This window comes from Mixophyes fleayi, chromosome 6 (assembly GCF_038048845.1).
Source record: "Mixophyes fleayi isolate aMixFle1 chromosome 6, aMixFle1.hap1, whole genome shotgun sequence".
NCBI classification, from domain to species: domain Eukaryota; kingdom Metazoa; phylum Chordata; class Amphibia; order Anura; family Limnodynastidae; genus Mixophyes; species Mixophyes fleayi.
The window spans coordinates 95,195,959-95,219,831 of NC_134407.1; the positions used below are offsets into that span (position 1 = coordinate 95,195,959).

Consider the following 23,873-nt stretch of genomic DNA (forward strand, 5'->3'; position numbering starts at 1 on the left):
CCTAATAAATTTAAAGTAAAGTTCTGCCATAGGTTTATAGTCTTGCATACCTGGTTTAAGCTAGAGATTGTTAAAATTTCAGCATTAAGTACTGAAATGTGTAGCCATAACACACGGTGCCCCAGATCTCTTTTTTTTTTTATTAAGATAGAAGTTTTGACTGAAGATTTAGATTACTTTTACAAAGTTCCCTATTACATGTCTTTCATGATGGAGGTAACCTGGAACATTATTTTACACACTCATGCCACTCACATAACAATTAAGTAAGATAATTAGAAAAAAGTCTATTGATGGCAGGCATTCTTTTATGCGCTACACTAACTGCAAGACACCACTTCAACACCATGAGATCAACAAGCTAGTGTGCATCTCCATGTCTATCGGGCAAGGGGTCTACACACAACTTAAGATCTTCCTAAATCTTTCTCTTTATTAAAGCCTACTCCCACCCATACAACCCACACTACAAAAAAGCCTCACAACTGTCCCAATCTCCACTCTGAGTCACATTCACTCCTCTTGTTTCAGCTGCACTCTCTTCCAATTAGAATGTAAGCTCTCTCCTGAGCGCCCCCCCTCTTTGTTTTCATACCTGTATTTATTTTGTCTACTTTGTCTGTCAATGCTATATGTATATTTTTCCCACTATCCGGTGCTGCAGAGCACTGTGGTATCTTACAAATCAACAATAATAATAATATCAACAATAAAGCCAGACATTAAAGCTATATTTGTAATTATTTTTATATGATATAAACTTTCAGTGATCCAAAAATAGTCTCTCTGTCTTGGCAGGTAATGTTGATGGTATTATTCGGACTTTTGACCTATTTACTGCCTACAACCCTGGCTATTTTGTGGTGGACATCATGGCTTCTGATCTGGCTGGACACAATGATACAGCTGTCGTGGGAATCTATATTTTACGGGATGACCAGCGCTTAAAGATAGTAATTAATGAGATCCCAGACAGAGTACGTGAGTTTGAGGAGGAATTTATACGCTTGCTATCTAACATTACCGGAGCCATTGTCAATACAGATGATGTACAGGTAATGACCTCCATAGATTGCTGTTTTTACTCTACAATAAAAGAATATCTAGAGCTCAGGGAGCAGCATAGATATGGTTTTATATTAAGTTTACTTACTTTTTCCTTTTTATTTTTCCGTTTTCTTTGCTTTGTCTTTATCAACCACTTATTTTCCCCATAAAAAAATTATAGAGGATGGGATGATGGGTAAAGGAAGATTAGTATGTTGAATACACAACTTTTGATTTACAGCTTATTAACTTGCAGTGGCGAGGACGCCACCAAAACCAAATACGGGCCTGCTAACTGTTGTCCAGGGCTGGTGCTGGTGTTAGGTGAAATCAGGAGGTTGCCTGGAGTGTCAAAACACTGGGTGAGTGACATAATGTCGCTCATCCGGTGTTTTTAATGCCCCTTGTGCCAACCATGCTTATGTCACATCTTATACGGCAATGTGAATTTTGTCATATCTGATAAGGTAATTTCATGTTGGCAAATGCCTGATGGTGTCAAGATGATCTGTGTATTATTTTAATTATGTTTGTTTGTACCAGAAGTAAAATATGTTCATGTGGGATTCAATGAAAAAAAGAAAGTCTAGGCTCTTTTGACAATTCTCTCTGTATGCTAAGCAAAAATATATTTATTCTCTTCTTCTTCAGTTCCATGTAGACAAAAAAGGCAGAGTGAACTTTGCACAAACTGACATGCTGATCCATGTGGTAAATCGCGACACCAATAGAATCCTTGATGTTGAACGGTAAGTAGCCTACATAAATGTTGTACTGCTGGCTTATACAGATACGAACTATGCTATGGAATTCATAGCAATTAGATCATATTTTGAGATGATTAGTAGTTTACTTAAGGTGTGGCTATTCAAAGTTATTCATTAAATCTTTTACTGTTTTATTCAAGTTACATGGAGAATAGAATTACTTGATGCTAACAAAAAAATAAAGACTCACTAACATTTTCAATTGATTTTCCTCTATATATTACTAATAAATTAAGTAGCTTTCTTTAATATTCCCTCCAATTTATGATATGCTAATTTGCAGGCATTTCATTTTAATAAGCAGAGTGAGTCATTGAGGGAGGTCAGCAGTCTACATGCTATTTATCATTTGCTTATCCAATCAATTTACAGTTACTTCATTGAAATCACAATAAACTTGCTCTCGTCTGGGTAATCTCAATTATCCATGCAGAGTGAAGTACAATACTTTATTGGTCATATTATAAATGTCATCCTGTGGGAGTAATATAACAAAATTGTCCCTAGTAATTACACATACAGTAGCACATTTAAAACAGCTAGTTGTTCAAACTCGTGAGAGCATTGCTCTAGTATCACCCCCTTTTTTATTTATATGGAAATATATATCATATATATTGTGTAGTTAGCTAATGGTATATACTTTTGCCTGTTTGAATGATGCTGTTTAATATTGTTACCAAGGCAGCATATTAAGCATTTTCTTTATGTTGGTATGAAATAGTCACAGCACTGTTGCTTTATCATTTGTTAAGGTATATATTTCTTTCTCTCTAAGAGTTATACAGATGATCGATGAAAATAAAGAACAGTTACGTAATCTCTTTCGCAACTACAATGTTCTGGATGTTCAACCAGCCACTGCAGCTAGTGCTACGGAGGACCTGTCTGCTTTGCAGGTAAAGGTGTTGTATATGCTACAGTCATGTTTATATCATTGTAGAGTTCATTTGTTTAGCTTTACAAGAGAAAAAAATATTTTTATTCTTATAATAAGTGTCTGCTAATTCTATTGAATTAATAGAACTAAGTTGTATTTGTGATTCTGTTGTGGCAAAATGCAACTAAGTGTTGCCCCTTTAAAAGTGATAGCGGTAAAATATATTTACTACCTGGATTCATAATGCTTTTTGTTAAATTTATTGATTTGTCACAATTTTGCTCATATTAAGTTTATTGTATTTGCAGATGGCGATTATTATATTGGCTATACTGCTGTTTCTGGCTGCCATGTTGTTTATCTTTATGAACTGGTACTATCGGACTGTGTAAGTAGAGAAGAATGCTGTTATCAATGAAATATAAGTTGTTAATAACAACCTGATAGCAAACTCCTATCTGACCTCATGCTGGACATGTCCTGTTTATGCACGGAAAAGAAAGTTGCTGTGACCTCTATTGACTAATGAGAAAAGTCTGTTATGCATTTTAAGTATTGTGGGGCTGTCTAGTGCTATGCATCCAGGATATCATGTTTCCATAGAAATGCGGCTTGAAGCAAAGGGCAGGCCCTGAAATGAGGCAGAGCTGGTAGGAGAGACAGGAAGAAAAGCAAAAACAAGCAGTGAGAGGTGCTGGGAACCAGAAATGTGTGTGGCAGCTGCAGGTTAAAGAAAGAGGTGTAGGAGGAGAGTTAACTGACAAGACAGAGTGTGCCAGCAAACAGCAAGACAACAGAGCTATCAAAAGAGATGCTGGGTGTAGCTTTGCAGAGGAAAGTCATGTAGCTGGATCCCTGCAAAAATTCAGCTATCAAGCAGCCTAAGGGAGATTACACAGCAAAGAGAGGCTATGTGCGGAGAGGGCGACTCCCACTATTGGCAAATTACAAGTTAGCAATGAAGGATAGCTAGCAAATGCCATCTAGCCGGTAGTTCACGACCCAACAGTGGCTGAGACCTTCCTCTTCATCCAGAGGGAGAGTGATAAGTAAAAACACACCAAACACTGTGACACCACTATTGCTGCATTAAGAAAAGATCACTATACCTCTACTTTCACAAGTTAGACCTCCTAACATTAATCTGTACATATAACAGAGACTGTGTTACCTGCCATAGATATAGAGACATTCCAAGTATCAGAGATATAATACAAGTTATACCTAAAGCTACCCAAGTTAAGTAGCCCAGGTAACAATGCTTCTGACAGATTATTATTCAGAGGGTTATACAAGGGGATTCCTAAGTCAACCTCTGGTGGAATCAGTTTCAGTCTGCATCCCACCATACTTTGTAGAGGACTTGAGTAGAGGCACTGAAGAGGAGAAATACAACATTTCACCACCCCTTTCAGAGTGCTAGCGAAAAGGGTGCTGCATAAGGCTATGCTTTTTATAACATAATCTCCTGATAGGTGCTCAACAGGGATTCCTAATGAATGTTAGGTACTTCTACATAAAATGTGTGCCTCTCCAATTACCCTGTCATTAATGTCTATGTGACAGTATTAACTTTGGAAATTTCACTTTCTTGTGACATAAATAGCTCTTCTGTGCTTTATTGTTTTATTTTATTCAAGCAAAGGGACAATCTTGAAATTAAAAATGGAAATCCTGGTTGTAAATTTATGAATTGAATAGTTTCATCCAGTTATTATGTGATTTGATGCTGGCATCTTATTGGAATATACAGTATATAAGTGGTCCTCTCTTCTGTGAGATATGCAAGTTCGTCTAAACAATTTTTCAAAATTTGTTTGGATGATTTGTCCTCTATAGATTTAGCGTTGTTCACATGCCTTCTCTAGTGTGGAGACAGGTCGGGTTATGAGCAGAGAGTAAAGGGCCCTTAAATTTTATCTTGTAGATAACAATGCTAAGGGACAAGTGGTCTCTACAAGAGCATCCATAGGGTCAGTTCATTTCTAAAGAACCTTTTTCTATGATTGAAACAGCACTGGGAATAACTGTAGAGCAATTAAAAAGACAAATATCATAGTATTACCATGGTAGTTAACATTAGGGCCATTGCATGACGTGTATTATTCTATTAAACTGTACAGTATGTTCCTGGTTAATGGATCTAGGATGGTTTTAACTTAGCTCATAACTCCCAAACTATTCACCTTGTGTATTGGATTACACCTCTACAGTTGCTTATATGTGATCGCTATCCTGAAAGGTAGCCTAATGAGTGTCAATCCATATGCAGTGGTTACCCATGATATTCATGAGCTTCATGCTTACCAGTACAAAAATGTGCACAATTGGTTTACTGTAGGCTGCAGACAACCAACTTGGCTATGAATAAGTGCATAGAACTTGACACTGTGTTTGGTTGCTTGACTGTGTATTCTCATTTGGCTGATGTGATCGGTTGTGCAACTACCTCCTCGTGTTACTGAAACAATTCTTGCCATGAATATCTCACAGGAAATGAATCTACATAGTCAGCAAATTAATATCAGTGTTTTAAAATTTTTACCCTGAGAAAATGCTAACTATGCTGTAATGTGATTCTCTTTGTGATTAAATTGTACAGACACAAGAGGAAGTTGAAAGCTATAGTAGCTGGATCTACTGGTAAGTTTTGCTTTTGTTATTGTTAATTAGAAAACAACAGCAATTTAAACACTGGCTTAATTTAATGCATCCTTGTACTTTGTTTCATTAGACAAAATTGGTGTTTTTTCATCCCTGTGTGAAGTCTGTCTCTAATTTTCATTTATATGTGTGCCAGCATGTAATAGATAATTCCTGCTATACAGTAAGGGCCAAATATCAACCAGAGTACCACAAGTACTGTCTTGGGAACTTACAAAGCGGCCCTGGAAAAAATTTGAGGCCAAAAGTGGCCTTGTGTGGGCGGGACCAAATCACGTAGGTGGAGCACAAAAGTAGGCAGAATTTATAACTACTGGAATTTGGTTGTAGTAACATTTAGGAAAACCTAGATATGATGACTTAATACACAGTGGGTCATTTCTAAAATAGTACAGGGAAAAAGCTGCCAGTCCTGTGTTATAAAAATACATGAATTCTTTTGCATGATCTACGACTGGTTTATGCCTCTGTGCTCAAACTTGTTTAGTTGTCTACAAACACATTCTTCCAATATTCCCTTCATAAAAACATATCTGATTTTGTTTAATAAGTTTAACTATTACAAGACATGTTGGCACAATCGTATTTGACCAGTCTGCCAGAGCAGCATATGAGCACCTCACCACACAGTTGCATTTTCCCCTGACATCATGAGATGCAAACGCTTAGTCAAATCTCTCTCTTTAATATATAAAAATGTGTACTGTGTGTTTTTAAAAAATGCATTAACAATAATCTTTATAATAAATGGCTATCGTTGTGGGATCACCACAAAGGTTAATAGCATCTGCAAGACAATACTTCTTTTGTAACAATTGTGTATGAGCCCTAAATGTGCCCTTTTGATTGGTGGTGGTGGTGGTTTGAATTAATAAACAGTACAGGGAGGGTTGTCAGACAATGGCAGGGGAAAAGTGGAGAGCTATTCCAAGGGTTTGCTGGTGGTATAGTAAGTGCAAGGGGGGCAGGATTAATGATATTGTCAGTGCAATGTGGACTGGCCATATTTTCAACAAAGTGATCTGAGAATGAGACCAGTGCAAGCTAGAAGGCAGGCAATGGAATCAATGCAAGAACTACTTAAGTATCATCCGAGCTGGAATAAGGCTCCAGAAGGTCTGAGGCACTTAAGACAGGGAGGTTATCATTTTACATACTATTTAGACCAATACACAGACTAGGTGCACGCAGCTGTGCCTTCACAAGCAGTACAGTGTGAAGCGGGACATACCTTCCAACTGTCCTTGCAGTCGGACCAAATCCTGATGAAGCGAGACAGTCACCCAAATTCAGGGCTGTCCCCTCAGATTTAGGACAGTTGGCAGATTGTCCTGCTCTATCCTACCTGTTCTTGTCACTTTCACCACTTCTGGCTGCTGGTGACTTTAGTTCAGTTGCTGCTTATCTGGATCCTGGCATGCTGGAGGACCTATTTGGGAAAAAAAATTGGTACATGAAATTTAGAAAACTCCAACCAGCATCGGCATTAAATCAATAGCACCCACATTTAATAATTAGGCCTCCCCCCAGCCCCAAAATTAAAATAACAGTACTCACATTTGATAAATAGATCTATTTCCTTCCAACCAACCCCACCATTAAATTAATAGTATTCCCATTTAATAAATAAACCTATTTTCCTTCCTCCAAACAGCCCCAGCAATAAATTAATAGCATTTACGTTTACTATAACCATTTCCCACAACCATCCTCAGCATTAACAATTAATATTCACATTTAATAAATAGCCCTCTTCCCCAAACTCAGCCCCACATTCAATTAATAGCCCCAAACCACCCCAGCATTAAATTAAAGGTCCCGTCACCCCATCTAAATTTTAGTAGGCTCCAGTTTTAAATTAAATTGCCCCACAAATAAAATAGCACACATTAAATAATTAGCCCCAACTAAACTTTACCATTAAATTAATAGCCTACCTCTCATCCATATACTATTAAGACACCCCCCTCTTTTCCCTCATATATCACACATTATATTAAGAACCCCCAATTCCCTCAAATATTATAGCAACATACCCCCCCGTCCTTCACACATTATAGCAGACCCTGTGTCCTTCGCACATTATAGCAGCCTCCCCATAGTTTTGTATATTCAGCCTCCCCCTCCCTACAGTTTTGCATGTGCAGCCTTTCCCTCCCTATAGCTTAGTATGTGCAACCTGTCTTCTCCTTATAGCTTTGTATGTGCAGCACCCCTTCCTATAGCTAAGTATGTGCATCCTACCCCTCCCTATAGCTTAGTATGTGCAGGCTCCCTTCTCCTTATAGCTTTGTATGTGCAGCCTCCTCCACCCTATAGCTTTGTATGTACAGCCCCCCTCCCTATAGCTTTGTACGTGCACCCTCCCTTCCTATAGCTTTATATGTGCAGCCTCCCCCTCCCTATAGCTTAGTATGTTCATTCTACCTCTTCCCTATAGCTTAGTATGGGCAGCCCCCCTCCTCTCTATAGCTTAGTATGTGCAGCCCACCTTCCTCCCTATAGCTTAGTATGTGCATCCCTCCCTCCCTATAGCTTAGTATATGCAGTCCCCCTTCCCTATAGCTTAGTGCTTACTATATGTAGTCCCCCCTCCCTATAGCTTAGTGCTTAGTATATGCAGCCCTCCTCTCCCTATAGCTTAGTGGTTAGTATATGCAGCCCCCTCTGCCTAAAGCTTAGTGCTTAGTATATGCAGCCCCCCTCTCCCTATAGCTTAGTGCTTAGTATATACAGAATCCCTCTCCTTATAGCTTAGTATATGCAGTCCCCCCTCCCTATAGCTTAGTGCTTAGTATATGCAGCCCTCCTCTCCCTATAGTTTAGTATATGCAGTCCCCCCTCCCTATAGGTTAGTGCTTAGTATGCAGCCCCTTCTCCCTATAGCTTAGTATATGCAGTCCCCCCTCCCTATAGCTTAGTGCTTAGTATATGCAGCCCCCCTCTCCCTGTAGCTTAGTATATGCAGTCCCCCCTCCCTATAGCTTTGTACTGCAGCCCTCTCACTTACTTTTAGCTGCTCTTCTGCAGCATCGCTCCTTGCTGCTCAGACAGGAAGTGAAGTGAGCAGTTCCTGTCTAAAGCCAATCAGCAACAGTCCCCACTCCCTATATGCAGTCCCCCCTCCCTATAGCTTAGTATACGCAGTCCCCCCTCCCTATATCTTAGTATATATAGACCCCCTCTCCCTACAGCTTAGTGCAGGGGTCCTCAAAGTACGGCCCGCGGGCCACATGCGGCTCGCTGAGGACATTTATATGGCCCGCCGGCATGGCCGGATTAAGGGGGGGGCACGTGCCCCGGGCCCCCCTCTCTCCAAGGGCCCCCCACCGCCCGCATCATCTCACCTGTCAGCAGCGCCGGATTTTTTTTTCCAAATGCACTCAGCGTGTGTGCCAGCAGTCGGCGCAAGGGGGAGGGAGGGGTATCCTGCTGCGCCACCAAGAGGCAGTCTCAGGTATTTTTTTCCCCAAGTACACGCAGCGCTCACGTTAGCGGGTGTACTACGTGGGAGGATGGGCGCGGAGTCTGCCTAAGTAATGAATGAATGTGCAGCGCGCCCTAGTCTCTCCTTGCTTCCTTTTCAAAGTGGGGACTGTGCAGTCTATTGATACAGTGCACAGCCCCTACCTCACGTCTGATGGCCACTCCTGTTCAAACTCCGCGGTGTGGGCCCACTTCTTCTGACCTGTGGCTGCTCCCTGCCGTCCTGTACAACAGCTAGGAATCTTAAGGTGAGTAATTTTCAAGAAATACAGGGACACACATACACTGATATATACATTAGGCGCACACACACTGGGCACACTTACACTGGGCACACTTACACTGGGCACACATATACTGGTACATACACTGGGACAGGCATCCTGGGCACGCATACACTTGTACAGACACACTGGGCACACATACACTTGTACAGACACACTGGGCACACTAACACTGGTACACACACTGGGCACACATACACAGGTACAGACACTTGGCACACTGGGCACAGATACACTGGTACAGACACTTGGCATGATGACACTGGGCACACATACAAAAGTACAGACACTTGGCACGCTGACACTGGGCACACATACACTGGTACACACACTAGGCACGCATACACTTGTACAGACACACTGGGCACACTTACACTGGTACACACACTGGGCACACATACAAAGGTACAGACACTTAGCACACTGACACTGGGCACAGATACACAGGTATGGACACTTGGCATGCTGACACTGGGCACAGATACACTGGTACACACACTAGGCACACATACAAAGAGACAGACACTTGGCACGCTGACACTGGGCACAGATACACTGGTAAACACACTAGGCACACATAAACTGGTACAGACACCCTGGGCACACATACACTGGAACCAGACATTGACCATCTCATTAGCCAAAAGCAGGCCCATTGTTCCCATTGAAATACTGGTAAATTTGTTGATTTAACTTTACTTCATTTTAAATATTGTATTTGTTCCCGTTTTGTTTCTTCACTTGAAAATAAGATATATGCAGTGTGCATAGGAATTTGTTCATAGTTTTTGTTTTTACTATAGTCCGGCCCTCCAACGGTCTGAGGGACAGTGAACTAGCCCCCTGTTTAAAAAGTTTGAGGACCCCTGGCTTAGTGCTTAGTATATGCAGCCCCCCTCTCCCTATTGATTAGTATATGCAGTCCTCCCTCCCTATAGCTTTGTGCTGCAGCCCCCTTACTTACCTTTAGCTGCTCTTCTGCAGCATCCTCGCTGCTCAGACAGGAAGTGATGTGAGCACTTCCTCTCTGAGACCAATCAGCAACAGACAGCCCTCACGATTGGCTGCCTGTTGCTGCCACTGACCACCAATGCTTTGATCGTGTCCCCCCCGGCACCTCCCCAATCGCGACCCCTCCGCACGGCTTCCATCCGGCGCGGATGGAAGATGAATTAAAAACAATAACAATAATAAGAAAGTAACACAGAAGGTGGTCATTAGGCAATCGGCCTACCGGGAAACTTCCTGGTAAGGCCTGTGGCCAATTCGCCCCTGCTCCCAATTCTATAGAACTGCGTGTGAATCTGCACTGATATTTCAGTTTGCCTACATTTAATAATAGTGAAAATTCAATTATTTTTATCTTGAAATAAAGTAGCTCTCTTACTGTCAACAGTAATATATTGTTAATTCAGAGTACTAAAGCAGCGGTTCCCAAAGTGTGTGACGTGGCTCCCAGGAGTGCCGCGGCGCTGTCACAGGGGTGCCGTGCTCAGGAAAAAAACCCTAAAAAACAACTTACCAAACCGGTGGCGCCCGGTACCCAGCATCTTTCTCCCACCTCGCTTCTCACTAAAAGGGGACGTGACGCCATCATGTCCAACATGTTCAATGAGAAGAGACAGGAGAGAGGAGGATGCTGGGGCCCAGACGCGGCTGTATTGGTAAGAAGACATATATATATATATATATATATATATATATATATATATTAACTTCCTACCTGTTCTTCTGACTCTTCCCCTTCATTCCCCTTCCCCTAGCCTTCACTCCCCTTCATTCCCCTCCCCCTATCCATTCCTCCTTCTCTCCCTTCCTCCCCTGTGTCTCTCTGTCAGTCTACCCCACCCCTTAGATTGTACGCTCCTTTGAGCAGGGTCTTCTCTCCTCCTGTCTTCTCCACTTTTAACTCTGCTCGCCAGCTTCCCTGCCTTCCTCCTTGAGGACCCTCTTCTCCCGTCCCCTCTCGCTCCCTCCTCTTCCCCCTGGGGGTCTACCTCTCATCCGTGCCCTCCCTCCTTAGGGCCGTTGTTGGCAGACGTTCCCCTCTCCCCGCCCCGCTAGCTGTGCCTTGAGCTCACTGAGTTACTGTGATTATTGTTTACTGTACTGTGCTGTCATACCTCGTATTGTAATTTTGTTTATCCCTGTACGGCGCCGCGGACACCTAGTGGCGCCCTATAAATAAAAATTAATAATAATATATATATATATATATATATATATAATGTCTTTTACATTTACATTAAACAAACCGTGAAAACAATATTTCCTTAGTCATTTAATACAGTAACCAATTTTGAGAAACCTCTTCATTGATAATAAACATGTTTGTTTTTCAGGAAACAGGGGTTTCATGGATATCCTTGACATGCCCAATACAAATAAGTACTCATTTGAAGGGTGAGTTACAGTATATTTTAAGCTCTTCTATATGAGTACAGTAAAATAGTAAATTAGAAATTCCAGACTGTCCTATCTGAAAGGAATGATTGTTGGGAGCTTTTAAACCCAATGTTCAACAATGTTGGGCTCTTAGGTGGAAGGAGAAGATTTGTAAATTATTTGGAGCATCCGTTTATTTGCAGGCCTGTTGGGGAAAAAACAAAAAAGTTATATTCTTGATCAAAGGATGTACATATTGCTTCTTGCCATTATACTGGGACCACTTTAGTGGCAAAATGTACTAAATGTAAATACAGATTGTTCTAATTGATTTTTTTTTTTGATTTTTTTTTTAAATAGATGGTGGATATTTTTAAATAGTTTGCTTGTACTGAACATTTTTCACATTAACAGGTAGTTCTAAAGCATATTTCATGCAATCCACTATATTAAGAGCAATCGTTTGAATTCACTAAATGATTGGGTGAATGTGTCAATAATTGCTTCTGCATCCAATTCATCTAACAATTCCTTTGTAATGGATAGCTACATGTATGATTCCAAGTTCTCCTCAGACTGTGACCTTGTCTTTATGATCTTTAGTTTTAAAGATGTTCCCGCACATTGGACATGTATTTCTGCTATAACTGAGGTTGACGCATTGAAAAATATTAGAGATGTGCACCGGCGACTTTTGGTGTCTCGTGTTTTGTGTTTTGTGTTTTGGATTCGGATTTCCGCAATGTTTTGGGTTCGGATTTGTTTCGCAAAACACCTGCCGAAAGGTTGCGGTTCGGATTTAAGGTTTTGGATTCGGATTTTTTTTGAAAAAAGCATAAAAAGTTCTAAAATCAAGTTTTTGGGCTTATTTTCACTCCTACGCTATTATTAACCTCAATAACATTCAATAACAAGCATTTCCACTAATTTACCGTGAAATTCTGAACACCTCACAATATAGTTATTAGTCCAAAACGTTGCAACGAGGTATCTTTCTGGACTGCGTAGAGGAGTGGGTCACCACAATATAATTTAAAAACCCTGAACTTGTATGAATCGCACCAATAAATGTATCTGGACTGCGTAGAGGAGTGGGTCACCACAATATAATAAGAAAACCATCAACTGGTCTTAATCGCACCAATAAATGTATCTGGACTGCGTAGAGGAGTGGGTCACCACAATATAATTTAAAAACCCTGAACTTGTATGAATCGCACCAATAAATGTATCTGGACTGCGTAGAGAAGTGGGTCACCACAATATAATAAGAAAACCATCAACTGGTCTTAATCGCACCAAAAAATGTACCTGGACTGCGTAGAGGAGTGGGTCACCACAATATAATTTAAAAACCCTGAACTTGTATGAATCGCACCAATAAATGTATCTGGACTGCGTAGAGGAGTGGGTCACCACAATATAATAAGAAAACCATCAACTGGTCTTAATCGCACCAATAAATGTATCTGGACTGCGTAGAGGAGTGGGTCACCACAATATAATTTAAAAACCCTGAACTTGTATGAATCGCACCAATAAATGTATCTGGACTGCGTAGAGAAGTGGGTCACCACAATATAATAAGAAAACCATCAACTGGTCTTAATCGCACCAAAAAATGTACCTGGACTGCGTAGAGGAGTGGGTCACCACAATATAAATTAAAAACCCTGAACTTGTATGATTCGCACCAATAATGTACCTGGACTGCGTAGAGGAGTGGGTCACCACAATATATATAATAAGAAAACCATCAACTGGTATGAATCGCACCGAATAATGTACCTGGACTGCGTAGAGGAGTGGGTCACCACAATATAAATTAAAAACCCTGAACTTGTATGATTCGCACCAATAATGTACCTGGACTGCGTAGAGGAGTGGGTCACCACAATATATATAATAAGAAAACCATCAACTGGTATGAATGGCACCGAGTAATGTACCTGGACTGAGTAGAGGAGTGGGTCACCACAATATAAATTAAAAACCCTGAACTTGTATGATTTGCTCCAATAATGTACCTGGACTGCGTAGAGGAGTGGCTCACCACAATATATATAATAAGAAAAACATCAACTGGTATGAATCGCACCGAATAATGTACCTGGACTGCGTAGAGGAGTGAGTCACCACAATATAATAAGAAAACCATCAACTGGTCTTAATCGCACCAAAAAAATGTACCTGGACTGCGTAGAGGAGTGGGTCACCACAATATAATTTAAAAACCCTGAACTTGTATGAATCGCACCAATAAATGTATCTGGACTGCGTAGAGGAGTGGGTCACCACAATATAATAAGAAAACCATCAACTGGTCTTAATCGCACCAATAAATGTATCTGGAATGCGTAGAGGAGTGGGTCACCACAATATAATAAGATAACTATCAACTGGTCTTAATCGCACCAATAAATGTATCTGGACTGCGTAGAGGAGTGGGTCACCACAATATAATAAGAAAACCATCAACTTGTCTTAATCGCACCAATAAATGTATCTGGACTGCGTAGAGGAGTGGGTCACCACATTATAATTTAAAAACCCTGAACTTGTATGATTCGCACCAATAAATGTATATGGACTGCGTAGAGGAGTGGGTCACCACAATATAAGAAGAAAACCATCAACTGGTCTTAATTGCACCAATAAATGTATCTGGACTGCGTAGAGGAGTGGGTCACCACAATATAATTTAAAAACCCTGAACTTGTATGATTCGCACCAATAAATGTATCTGGACTGCGTAGAGGAGTGGGTCACTACAATATAATAAGAAAACCATCAACTGGTCTTAATCGCACCAAAAAATGTATCTGGACTGCGTAGAGGAGTGGGTCACCACAATATAATGTAAAAACCCTGAACTTGTATGATTCGCACCAATAAATGTATCTGGACTGCGTAGAGGAGTGGTCACCACAATATAATTAATAAAAAACCCTCCACGGGTCTGAATTTCCCAAAAAAAAAATCTGGACTGTGTAGTGGGGTGGCCCCGGTACTAAATTTGATACCTGGCCCACAATACCTCCTCCAAGTTCCAAGTGTAGTGTTTATAACATATTAACACTACACTAATTCTAGCACGTCAAACCCTCTTGTTTTAAATAATGACTTTTGATTGAATTTTTGTAATTTGTTGACATTTTCTTTTACTTTTTGAACATGGCAAATGACTGTTGAATGGTCACATAATGCCCAAAAAAGAGTTGCAAGATGGAATTGTCCTTGGGCCCTCCCACCCACCCTTATGTTGTTAAAATAGGACATGCACACTTTAACAAACCAATCATTTCAGCGACAGGGCCTACCAAACAACTGTGGCTGAAATGATTACTTTGTACAGGGAGAGATGAATTGTAATTTTGGTGTGGGGGCAAGAAAAAATCAAACAGGCTCTACTGAGGAAAGATGTCGTCCTCATCCTCAACATCTGATTTCTCTCCCCCTACAGTGTGTACTTCCTCCTCCTCACACATTATCAATTCGTCACCGCTGGACTCCACAACCACAGTGTCACGGGCACTAGGAGTCTTTACCCAGGGATCACCAGGTGATAGGCTTACCAGAGCAGTATAGGTGGTAATATGGTACTCTGGTAGCAGGGTGATCACGGAACAGGAAATAGCAGATGATGAGATGCTCAGGAAAGTCTATGACTAGCAGCACTGGCAATATGGAGGTAGTAATACACGAGGAACTGTATGGACAAAGGACACGTGAAGGTAGTCAATAGTCTGCGGAAGCAAGTTGTACCACTGCTATAGTGAGGAGGAATGTCCAACAGAAACGAGGAGGTGATGAGAGTCAGCGGTCTGCGGATAGCAAGTTGTACCGCTGTCTGAGTGAAGGAATGGAATCCAAGTGGAGGTATCCGGGGAGTCAGTGGTCTGCGTTAGCAAGTTGTACCACTGCTATGTGAGAGGATACTGGAACAGGTGAAACTGTAAACAGGAGTCAGTGGTCTGCCACTAGCAAGTGGTACTACTGAATATATATGTGAGGAGGTGCACGGGGAGAGACTGCAACACAATATATACACGGGCACCTTGACTTTGATCCACAGTAATATGCACAATATAAATGTATAAATGACTGAACAACACTGCCAATATAGAAAGTCTCTTGAAGCAATCCGGCATGAGATAACACAGTCAATGATGGCAGTAGAGTCAGCAGATAGTACACTCCAGAGGAGAACCAACACAGTCAATGATGGCAATAGACTCAGCGGATAGTACACTCCAGAGGAGAACCAACACAGTCCAGCAAGGTATGCAATACACAGCACAGTCAATGGGAAGTATGCATACCGTGGTTCAGGAGAAGGCAGTCAGACAGGAGTGCAGAGATACCTGAAGGGCAGGAGGCCAGCAGGATACAAGTCCCTGGATGGGTGAAGCAGGGGTCTAGCAGGTGCAGCGCACAGGTAGGTAGACCAGCAGGGAACACAGGAAGGCGTGGAGAGCGGATCAGCAGTAGATGGATGAGTAGCGCTGAGAAGTAACAGCAGCGGGTCTCTGCGGGAACACGGAGGTAACCAATAGCAACCAGCAGGTGCAGTAACGATGGGACACCGGAGCAGAGTTGAACTGGAACAGATGATCACGGAGAGTAGCGGGTAGCAATAGTGGCAGCAGACTCAAGGAAACACGGTAGAGTTGACAAGGACTGAAGACTGAAGCGCACAGAGGCAGCGGATAGGAATCAGCTAAACAGTCACGATGAAACACAGACGGGTTGCAGGTTGAAGACTGTAGTGCACGGAGGCAGCGGATAGGAATCAGCTAGCAGTCACGATGATGAAACACAGACGAGTTGCAGGTTGAAGCCTGTAGTGCACGGAGGCAGCGGATAGGAATCAGCTGGCAGTCACAATCATGAACAGGTGAGTGGATGTGGTTGAAGCCTGTAATGCACGGAGGCAGCGGATAGGAATCAGCTAACAGTCCCAATGATACATGGTAGAGTTGAAGTGATTAGAAGACTGTAGTGCACGGAGGCAGCGGATAGGAATCAGCTCACAGTCACGATGATATAGTAGATGGTAGAAGTGGTATGGGAACCACAGTAGCAGAAGTGGTTTGGAAACCACAGAGGTAGAAGTGGTTTGGAAACCACAGGAATCAGCAGGGCTGAATGAACAAGGAAACACAGGAACACCTTCAGAGACTCATGGGGAATGAGACTCCAAGATCAGGCAATGTGGTGATGACCACAGGTGCTTAATATAGGGAGGTTGCCTGATCTGCCAATTAAGTTAAAGGAACATACACTGGAGGTATAGAAAGGGCTGCGCATGCGCAGTCCCTCAGGATGGAGGACGGCCACGGTTCCTAAATGTCCGGGAAGAAGCACTCACAGTCCGGTGAGTGACAGTACCCCCCCTTTTAAAGGTGGGCACAGAACGCCTGGAACCGGGCTTGTCCGGATTTTTGGAATAAAACTTCTTCAGAAGGGCAGGAGCATTAAGATCTTCAGCTTTGATCCATGAACGCTCTTCAGGACCAAAGCCCTTCCAATGAACGAGGAAACGGAGGACTCCTCGCGAAATTTTTGCATCCAATACCTCAGTAATCTCGAAATCCTCCTCCTGATGAACTTGAACTGGCTGCGGTGCTGAGGGAGGAGTCGAGAAACGGTTGATGATGAGAGGTTTGAGCAAGGACACATGGAAGGCATTGGAAATCCGAAGATTCTTAGGAAGAAGAAGTTTAACACATACTGGATTGATAACTTGAATGATCCTATATGGACCAATAAAACGAGGGGCGAATTTCATAGATGGAACCTTCAAACGAATATTTTTGGTAGATAACCAGACACGATCTCCAATTTTTAGTGGTGGAATAGCCCGCCTCTTCTTATCTGCGAAAGACTTATATTTATTAGATGTCTTCTTTAAACAGGTTTTGACCTGAGACCAGATATTTTTGAAGGTTTGACAAGCAGTCTCCACAGCAGGAACTTGGGTGGGCGGGAGGGCAGGAAATTCCGGAAAAGACGGATGGTGACCGTAGACCACAAAGAATGGAGTTTTGGATGATGACTCATGGTACATGTTGTTATGGGCGAATTCAGCCCAAGGGAGCAATTCTACCCAGTTGTCTTGGTTGGCTGAAGAGAACATCCTAATAAAAGTCTCAAGATCTTGATTGACTCGTTCCGTTTGTCCGTTAGATTGCGGATGGTAAGACGATGAGAGTGCTAATCGTATGCCCAAGGTTTTACAAAGGGCCCGCCAGAATCTGGAAACGAATTGTACTCCTCTATCCGACACAATCTCAGACGGACATCCATGGATGCGGAAGATTTCTTTAATGAAATGTTCAGCCAGAGTAGACGAGGAAGGTAAACCGGACAGAGGGACGAAATGGGCCATCTTCGAAAATCTGTCTACCACTACCCAAATAGTATTGTGATTCTTACTTGGTGGCAAATCAGTAACGAAATCCATACTAATATGGGTCCAAGGCTTGGACGGAATGGGTAGTGGTCGCAGCAACCCTGCTGGAGTTCTGCGGGAGGATTTGAACTGAGAACATAAATCACAGGAAGCAATAAACTCTTTGACGTCTCTCCTCATTGAAGGCCACCAGTAACTACGAGAGAGAATCTCAAAGGTCTTGTGTTCACCGGCGTGTCCAGAAAAACGAGAGGCATGGAACCACGAAAGGATTTTCCTCCTCAGAGTAGGAGGCACAAGGGTCTTCCCAAATGGTAGCATTTTGGTGGATGAAGCAGCCAGAGAAATACATTTGGGGTCTAGAATAGCATGGTTGGGAACCTCTTCTACATCAGAGGACGTCACAAAAGCTCGAGATAGAGCGTCAGCTTTCTTGTTCTTAGCAGCTGGTTTGAAGGTTATAATTAATTCAAAACGGGAAAAGAAAAGAGACCATCTTGCTTGACGAGGGTTCAAGCATTGAGCAGATTGCAAATATGACAAGTTCTTATGATCCGTGAAGATCGTCACCGGATGGCGAGCTCCTTCCAACAAGTATCTCCATTCCTCTAATGCAGCTTTGATGGCCAGCAACTCCTTGTCCCCGATAGTATAGTTTTTCTCTGCGGGCAGAAGACCCCGAGAGTAGAAGGCACAAGGATGTAATTTTTGTTGCTCCGAGCGTTGGGAGAGAATAGCTCCTAAGCCCACATTAGAGGCATCTACTTCTAGGAAGAAGGGGAGTGTCACATCAGGTTGTCGCAGAATGGGAGCAGACGAGAAGGACTCTTTGAGGATTTGAAAGGCTTGGAGAGCCTCAGATGACCATTGCTTAGTATTAGCCCCTTTCCGAGTTAAGGCCACAATGGGAGATGCAATGGATGAGAAGTCTTGAATGAAGCGTCTATAGTAATTGGCAAAACCTAAAAAACGCTGGATGGCACGAAGAGTAGTTGGCTGAGGCCAATGTAGTACAGCATTTACTTTGTCTGGATCCATCTTCAGGCCAACTCCGGAAACTATATACCCCAAGAATGGAATCTGGGGTAACTCGAATGAACATTTTTCCAATTTACAGAACAACGAGTTTTTCCGTAGTCTGGAGAGGACCTCTGCCACATGTTGGTGATGAGAAGGCAGGTCCTGTGAGAAGATCAATATGTCGTCCAGGTAGACAACGACACATACATATAATAAGTCCCGAAAGATCTCATTGATGAAACCCTGAAAAACCGCGGGGGCATTACATAGCCCGAAGGGCATTACTAAATATTCGTAATGCCCATCTCTGGTGTTAAACGCGGTCTTCCATTCGTCACCGGAACGGATTCTAATTAAATTGTAGGCACCACGAAGATCCAACTTAGTAAATATCCGAGCTCCCTTGATGCGATCAAATAGCTCAGTGATCAGCGGAATGGGATACCGATTCTTGATAGTAATGGCGTTGAGTCCACGAAAATCTATACAAGGGCGTAATGATCCATCCTTCTTTTTGACGAAGAAGAACCCAGCTCCAGCGGGAGAGGTGGAAGGTCGAATGAACCCACGCTGGAGATTCTCCTGTATGTACTCAGATGTGGCTTGAGTTTCAGGTAACGAGAGAGGATAGACCCGACCCCTGGGAGGAGTCTTGCCAGGTAGAAGGTCGATCGGACAATCCCAAGAACGATGAGGAGGAAGACGTTCAGACTGAGCTTTATCAAACACATCGGCAAATGAAGCATACTGAGGAGGGAGTCCCGGGGAGGAAGATGAGATGGAAGATTGCTGTACTTTAAGAGGAATAACTTGAGAGAGACAACGATGGTGACATTCAGGCCCCCAAGACGTAACTTGAGGGGTGCGCCAGTCAATCTGGGGAGAGTGACATTGAAGCCATGGAAGGCCTAAGACAATCGGACTTGTCGTAACAGGAAGAATTAAAAACGAAATTTCTTCATGGTGTAGTACACCAATCTGAAGGGTTACTGGAGACGTACTCTGGGTGATGAGACCATTGATGAGACGTGATCCATCTATAGCCGTCACAGTAATGGGTGTTTTTAAAGTGATCACTGGTAGGGACCATTGATTCACTAGTGATTTAGAAATGAAATTTCCTGCTGCTCCGGAATCAATCAATGCCTGTGACTCAAAGGATTTGGTAGCAAAGGAAATCGTAACATCGAAAGCGCAGACTTTAGATTTCATAGACAATGGAGAGGACTCCAGGGACCCTAACTTCACCTCTCCAGAACTAGTTAGGGCCTGGCATTTCCCGATTTCTTAGGGCAAGAACTGAGCATATGTGTAGAATCAGCACAATAGATACAGAGTCTATTCTTTACTCTTCGTTTCCTCTCTTCTAAAGATAATTTGGAACGTCCTATCTCCATGGGAATCACAGAAGGTGAAACTGGACGAAATTGAGGGTTTAAACGAAGAGGTGCTTTAGCAGAAGTTGTTTTCTCAGATTCTCTTTCACGAAATCTCATGTCTACACGATGGCAAAGAGAGATCAAATCTTCTAGTGACGAAGGAAGCTCTTGGGTAGTCAGTGCATCTTTAATTTTATCGGAGAGCCCCTGCCAGAAGGCGGCAACTAATGCTTCAGTGTTCCACTGAAGTTCAGAGGCTAAGATCCTAAATTGAATGACATACTGTCCTACTGTATGGGAGCCTTGTCGCAAACGAAGAATGCTGGAAGCAGCGGAGGTCACACGACCTGGTTCATCGAACACACTTCGGAACGTGGAAATGAATTTGGCACTATCTTGTAGAATTGGATCGTTTCTTTCCCACAGAGGGGAGGCCCAAGCCAGGGCTTGTCCAGAAAACAATGAGATAAGATAGGCCACTCTGGAACGATGGGTAGAAAAATTTTGAGGTTGGAGTTCAAAATGGACTGAACATTGGTTAAGGAAACCTCTACAAGTTTTGGGGTCCCCGTCATATTTTGACGGAGTAGGCAGGTGAAGCGTAGGAGCTGTAGACACCTGGGATGGCACTGGGGAAACGGAGGAAAGCACAGGAGCTTCAATACTAGCTGTAACAGTCTGTCCAGATGTTCCTTGGGAGGTTAACGATTGGTAACATTGAAGTAACAGCTGTTGGCGAGCATCCTGTTGCTCCACACGGCTGACCAGATGCTGCAGCATCTCTTTAGCAGTAGGTTCCGTATCTGGGTCTGTCATGGCCTGATCTTACTGTCACGGGCACTAGGAGTCTTTACCCAGGGATCACCAGGTGATAGGCTTACCAGAGCAGTATAGGTGGTAATATGGTACTCTGGTAGCAGGGTGATCACGGAACAGGAAATAGCAGATGATGAGATGCTCAGGAAAGTCTATGACTAGCAGCACTGGCAATATGGAGGTAGTAATACACGAGGAACTGTATGGACAAAGGACACGTGAAGGTAGTCAATAGTCTGCGGAAGCAAGTTGTACCACTGCTATAGTGAGGAGGAATGTCCAACAGAAACGAGGAGGTGATGAGAGTCAGCGGTCTGCGGATAGCAAGTTGTACCGCTGTCTGAGTGAAGGAATGGAATCCAAGTGGAGGTATCCGGGGAGTCAGTGGTCTGCGTTAGCAAGTTGTACCACTGCTATGTGAGAGGATACTGGAACAGGTGAAACTGTAAACAGGAGTCAGTGGTCTGCCACTAGCAAGTGGTACTACTGAATATATATGTGAGGAGGTGCACGGGGAGAGACTGCAACACAATATATACACGGGCACCTTGACTTTGATCCACAGTAATATGCACAATATAAATGTATAAATGACTGAACAACACTGCCAATATAGAAAGTCTCTTGAAGCAATCCGGCATGAGATAACACAGTCAATGATGGCAGTAGAGTCAGCAGATAGTACACTCCAGAGGAGAACCAACACAGTCAATGATGGCAATAGACTCAGCGGATAGTACACTCCAGAGGAGAACCAACACAGTCCAGCAAGGTATGCAATACACAGCACAGTCAATGGGAAGTATGCATACCGTGGTTCAGGAGAAGGCAGTCAGACAGGAGTGCAGAGATACCTGAAGGGCAGGAGGCCAGCAGGATACAAGTCCCTGGATGGGTGAAGCAGGGGTCTAGCAGGTGCAGCGCACAGGTAGGTAGACCAGCAGGGAACACAGGAAGGCGTGGAGAGCGGATCAGCAGTAGATGGATGAGTAGCGCTGAGAAGTAACAGCAGCGGGTCTCTGCGGGAACACGGAGGTAACCAATAGCAACCAGCAGGTGCAGTAACGATGGGACACCGGAGCAGAGTTGAACTGGAACAGATGATCACGGAGAGTAGCGGGTAGCAATAGTGGCAGCAGACTCAAGGAAACACGGTAGAGTTGACAAGGACTGAAGACTGAAGCGCACAGAGGCAGCGGATAGGAATCAGCTAAACAGTCACGATGAAACACAGACGGGTTGCAGGTTGAAGACTGTAGTGCACGGAGGCAGCGGATAGGAATCAGCTAGCAGTCACGATGATGAAACACAGACGAGTTGCAGGTTGAAGCCTGTAGTGCACGGAGGCAGCGGATAGGAATCAGCTGGCAGTCACAATCATGAACAGGTGAGTGGATGTGGTTGAAGCCTGTAATGCACGGAGGCAGCGGATAGGAATCAGCTAACAGTCCCAATGATACATGGTAGAGTTGAAGTGATTAGAAGACTGTAGTGCACGGAGGCAGCGGATAGGAATCAGCTCACAGTCACGATGATATAGTAGATGGTAGAAGTGGTATGGGAACCACAGTAGCAGAAGTGGTTTGGAAACCACAGAGGTAGAAGTGGTTTGGAAACCACAGGAATCAGCAGGGCTGAATGAACAAGGAAACACAGGAACACCTTCAGAGACTCATGGGGAATGAGACTCCAAGATCAGGCAATGTGGTGATGACCACAGGTGCTTAATATAGGGAGGTTGCCTGATCTGCCAATTAAGTTAAAGGAACATACACTGGAGGTATAGAAAGGGCTGCGCATGCGCAGTCCCTCAGGATGGAGGACGGCCACGGTTCCTAAATGTCCGGGAAGAAGCACTCACAGTCCGGTGAGTGACACACAGGTCCCTCTGTACTATCTGGAGGGCAGTGCTGTACTTCATTGAGGAATTGATTATTCATTTTTATAAACATCATTTTTTCAACGTTGTAAGGAAGCAACCTCCTTCACCGCTCACTGACCAGGTTCCCCGCTGCACTAAAAACTCTTTCCAAGTACACACTGAAGGGGGGACAACTCAGGTAAAATTGTACAGGGGCTTCCAAACTGCCTTTTTTTCCTGCCAGGAACAATATGGACTGTCTGACATGTCTATTTGGATGGTGTCAGCAAAATAATCCTCCACCATTTTTTCAATTGTGACAGCATCCAATGCAGCGACAGTAGACATGTCTGCAATGGTTGGCAGGTCCTTCAGTCCGGACCAGATGTTATCAGCATCCCCGCCAGCGGCTCTTTTAGGAAAACTGAGCTTTTTCCTCACAGCCATAGATGTGGAAGAAAATGAGGGTGGAGCTGTTGGCATGTCACGGTCCTCTTCAGATGACAATCTCCTGACCAGAAGGTCTTTGCACCGCTGTAGACTTGTGTCCGCCGGAAACAGAGACACAACATACGCTTTAAACCGAGGATCGAGCACGGTGGCCAGAATGTATTCCTCTGACTTTAAAAGAGTGACCACCCTCGGATCCTGGCAAAGCGTACGAAGGGCTTCATCCACAAGAGCTACATGCTTTGTTGGATCGCAATGCTTTACCAGCTCCTCCCTCACTTTCTCCAGCTGCTTCTGCAACAGCCTGATAAGGGGAATGACCTCACTCAAGCTGGCAGTGTCGGAACTGACTTCTCGTGTGGCAAGTTCAAACGGCTGGAGAACCTTGCACAACACGGAAATCAGTCTCCACTGCGCTT

General features: G+C 43.3%; 1 protein-coding gene across 1 annotated transcript in view; it reads left to right on the top strand.

Annotated features, from left to right (window-relative positions):
* Nucleotides 1-23,873, top strand: part of CDH23 (cadherin related 23) — a 1,005,178-nt gene that overhangs the window by 945,629 nt on the left and 35,676 nt on the right. Inside the window, exons 60-65 of the mRNA XM_075217048.1 lie at nucleotides 799-1,055; nucleotides 1,699-1,796; nucleotides 2,593-2,713; nucleotides 3,003-3,082; nucleotides 5,297-5,337; nucleotides 11,471-11,531. Of these exons, the coding sequence (XP_075073149.1) occupies nucleotides 799-1,055; nucleotides 1,699-1,796; nucleotides 2,593-2,713; nucleotides 3,003-3,082; nucleotides 5,297-5,337; nucleotides 11,471-11,531 (658 nt within the window). The remainder of the gene's footprint in view (nucleotides 1-798; nucleotides 1,056-1,698; nucleotides 1,797-2,592; nucleotides 2,714-3,002; nucleotides 3,083-5,296; nucleotides 5,338-11,470; nucleotides 11,532-23,873) is intronic.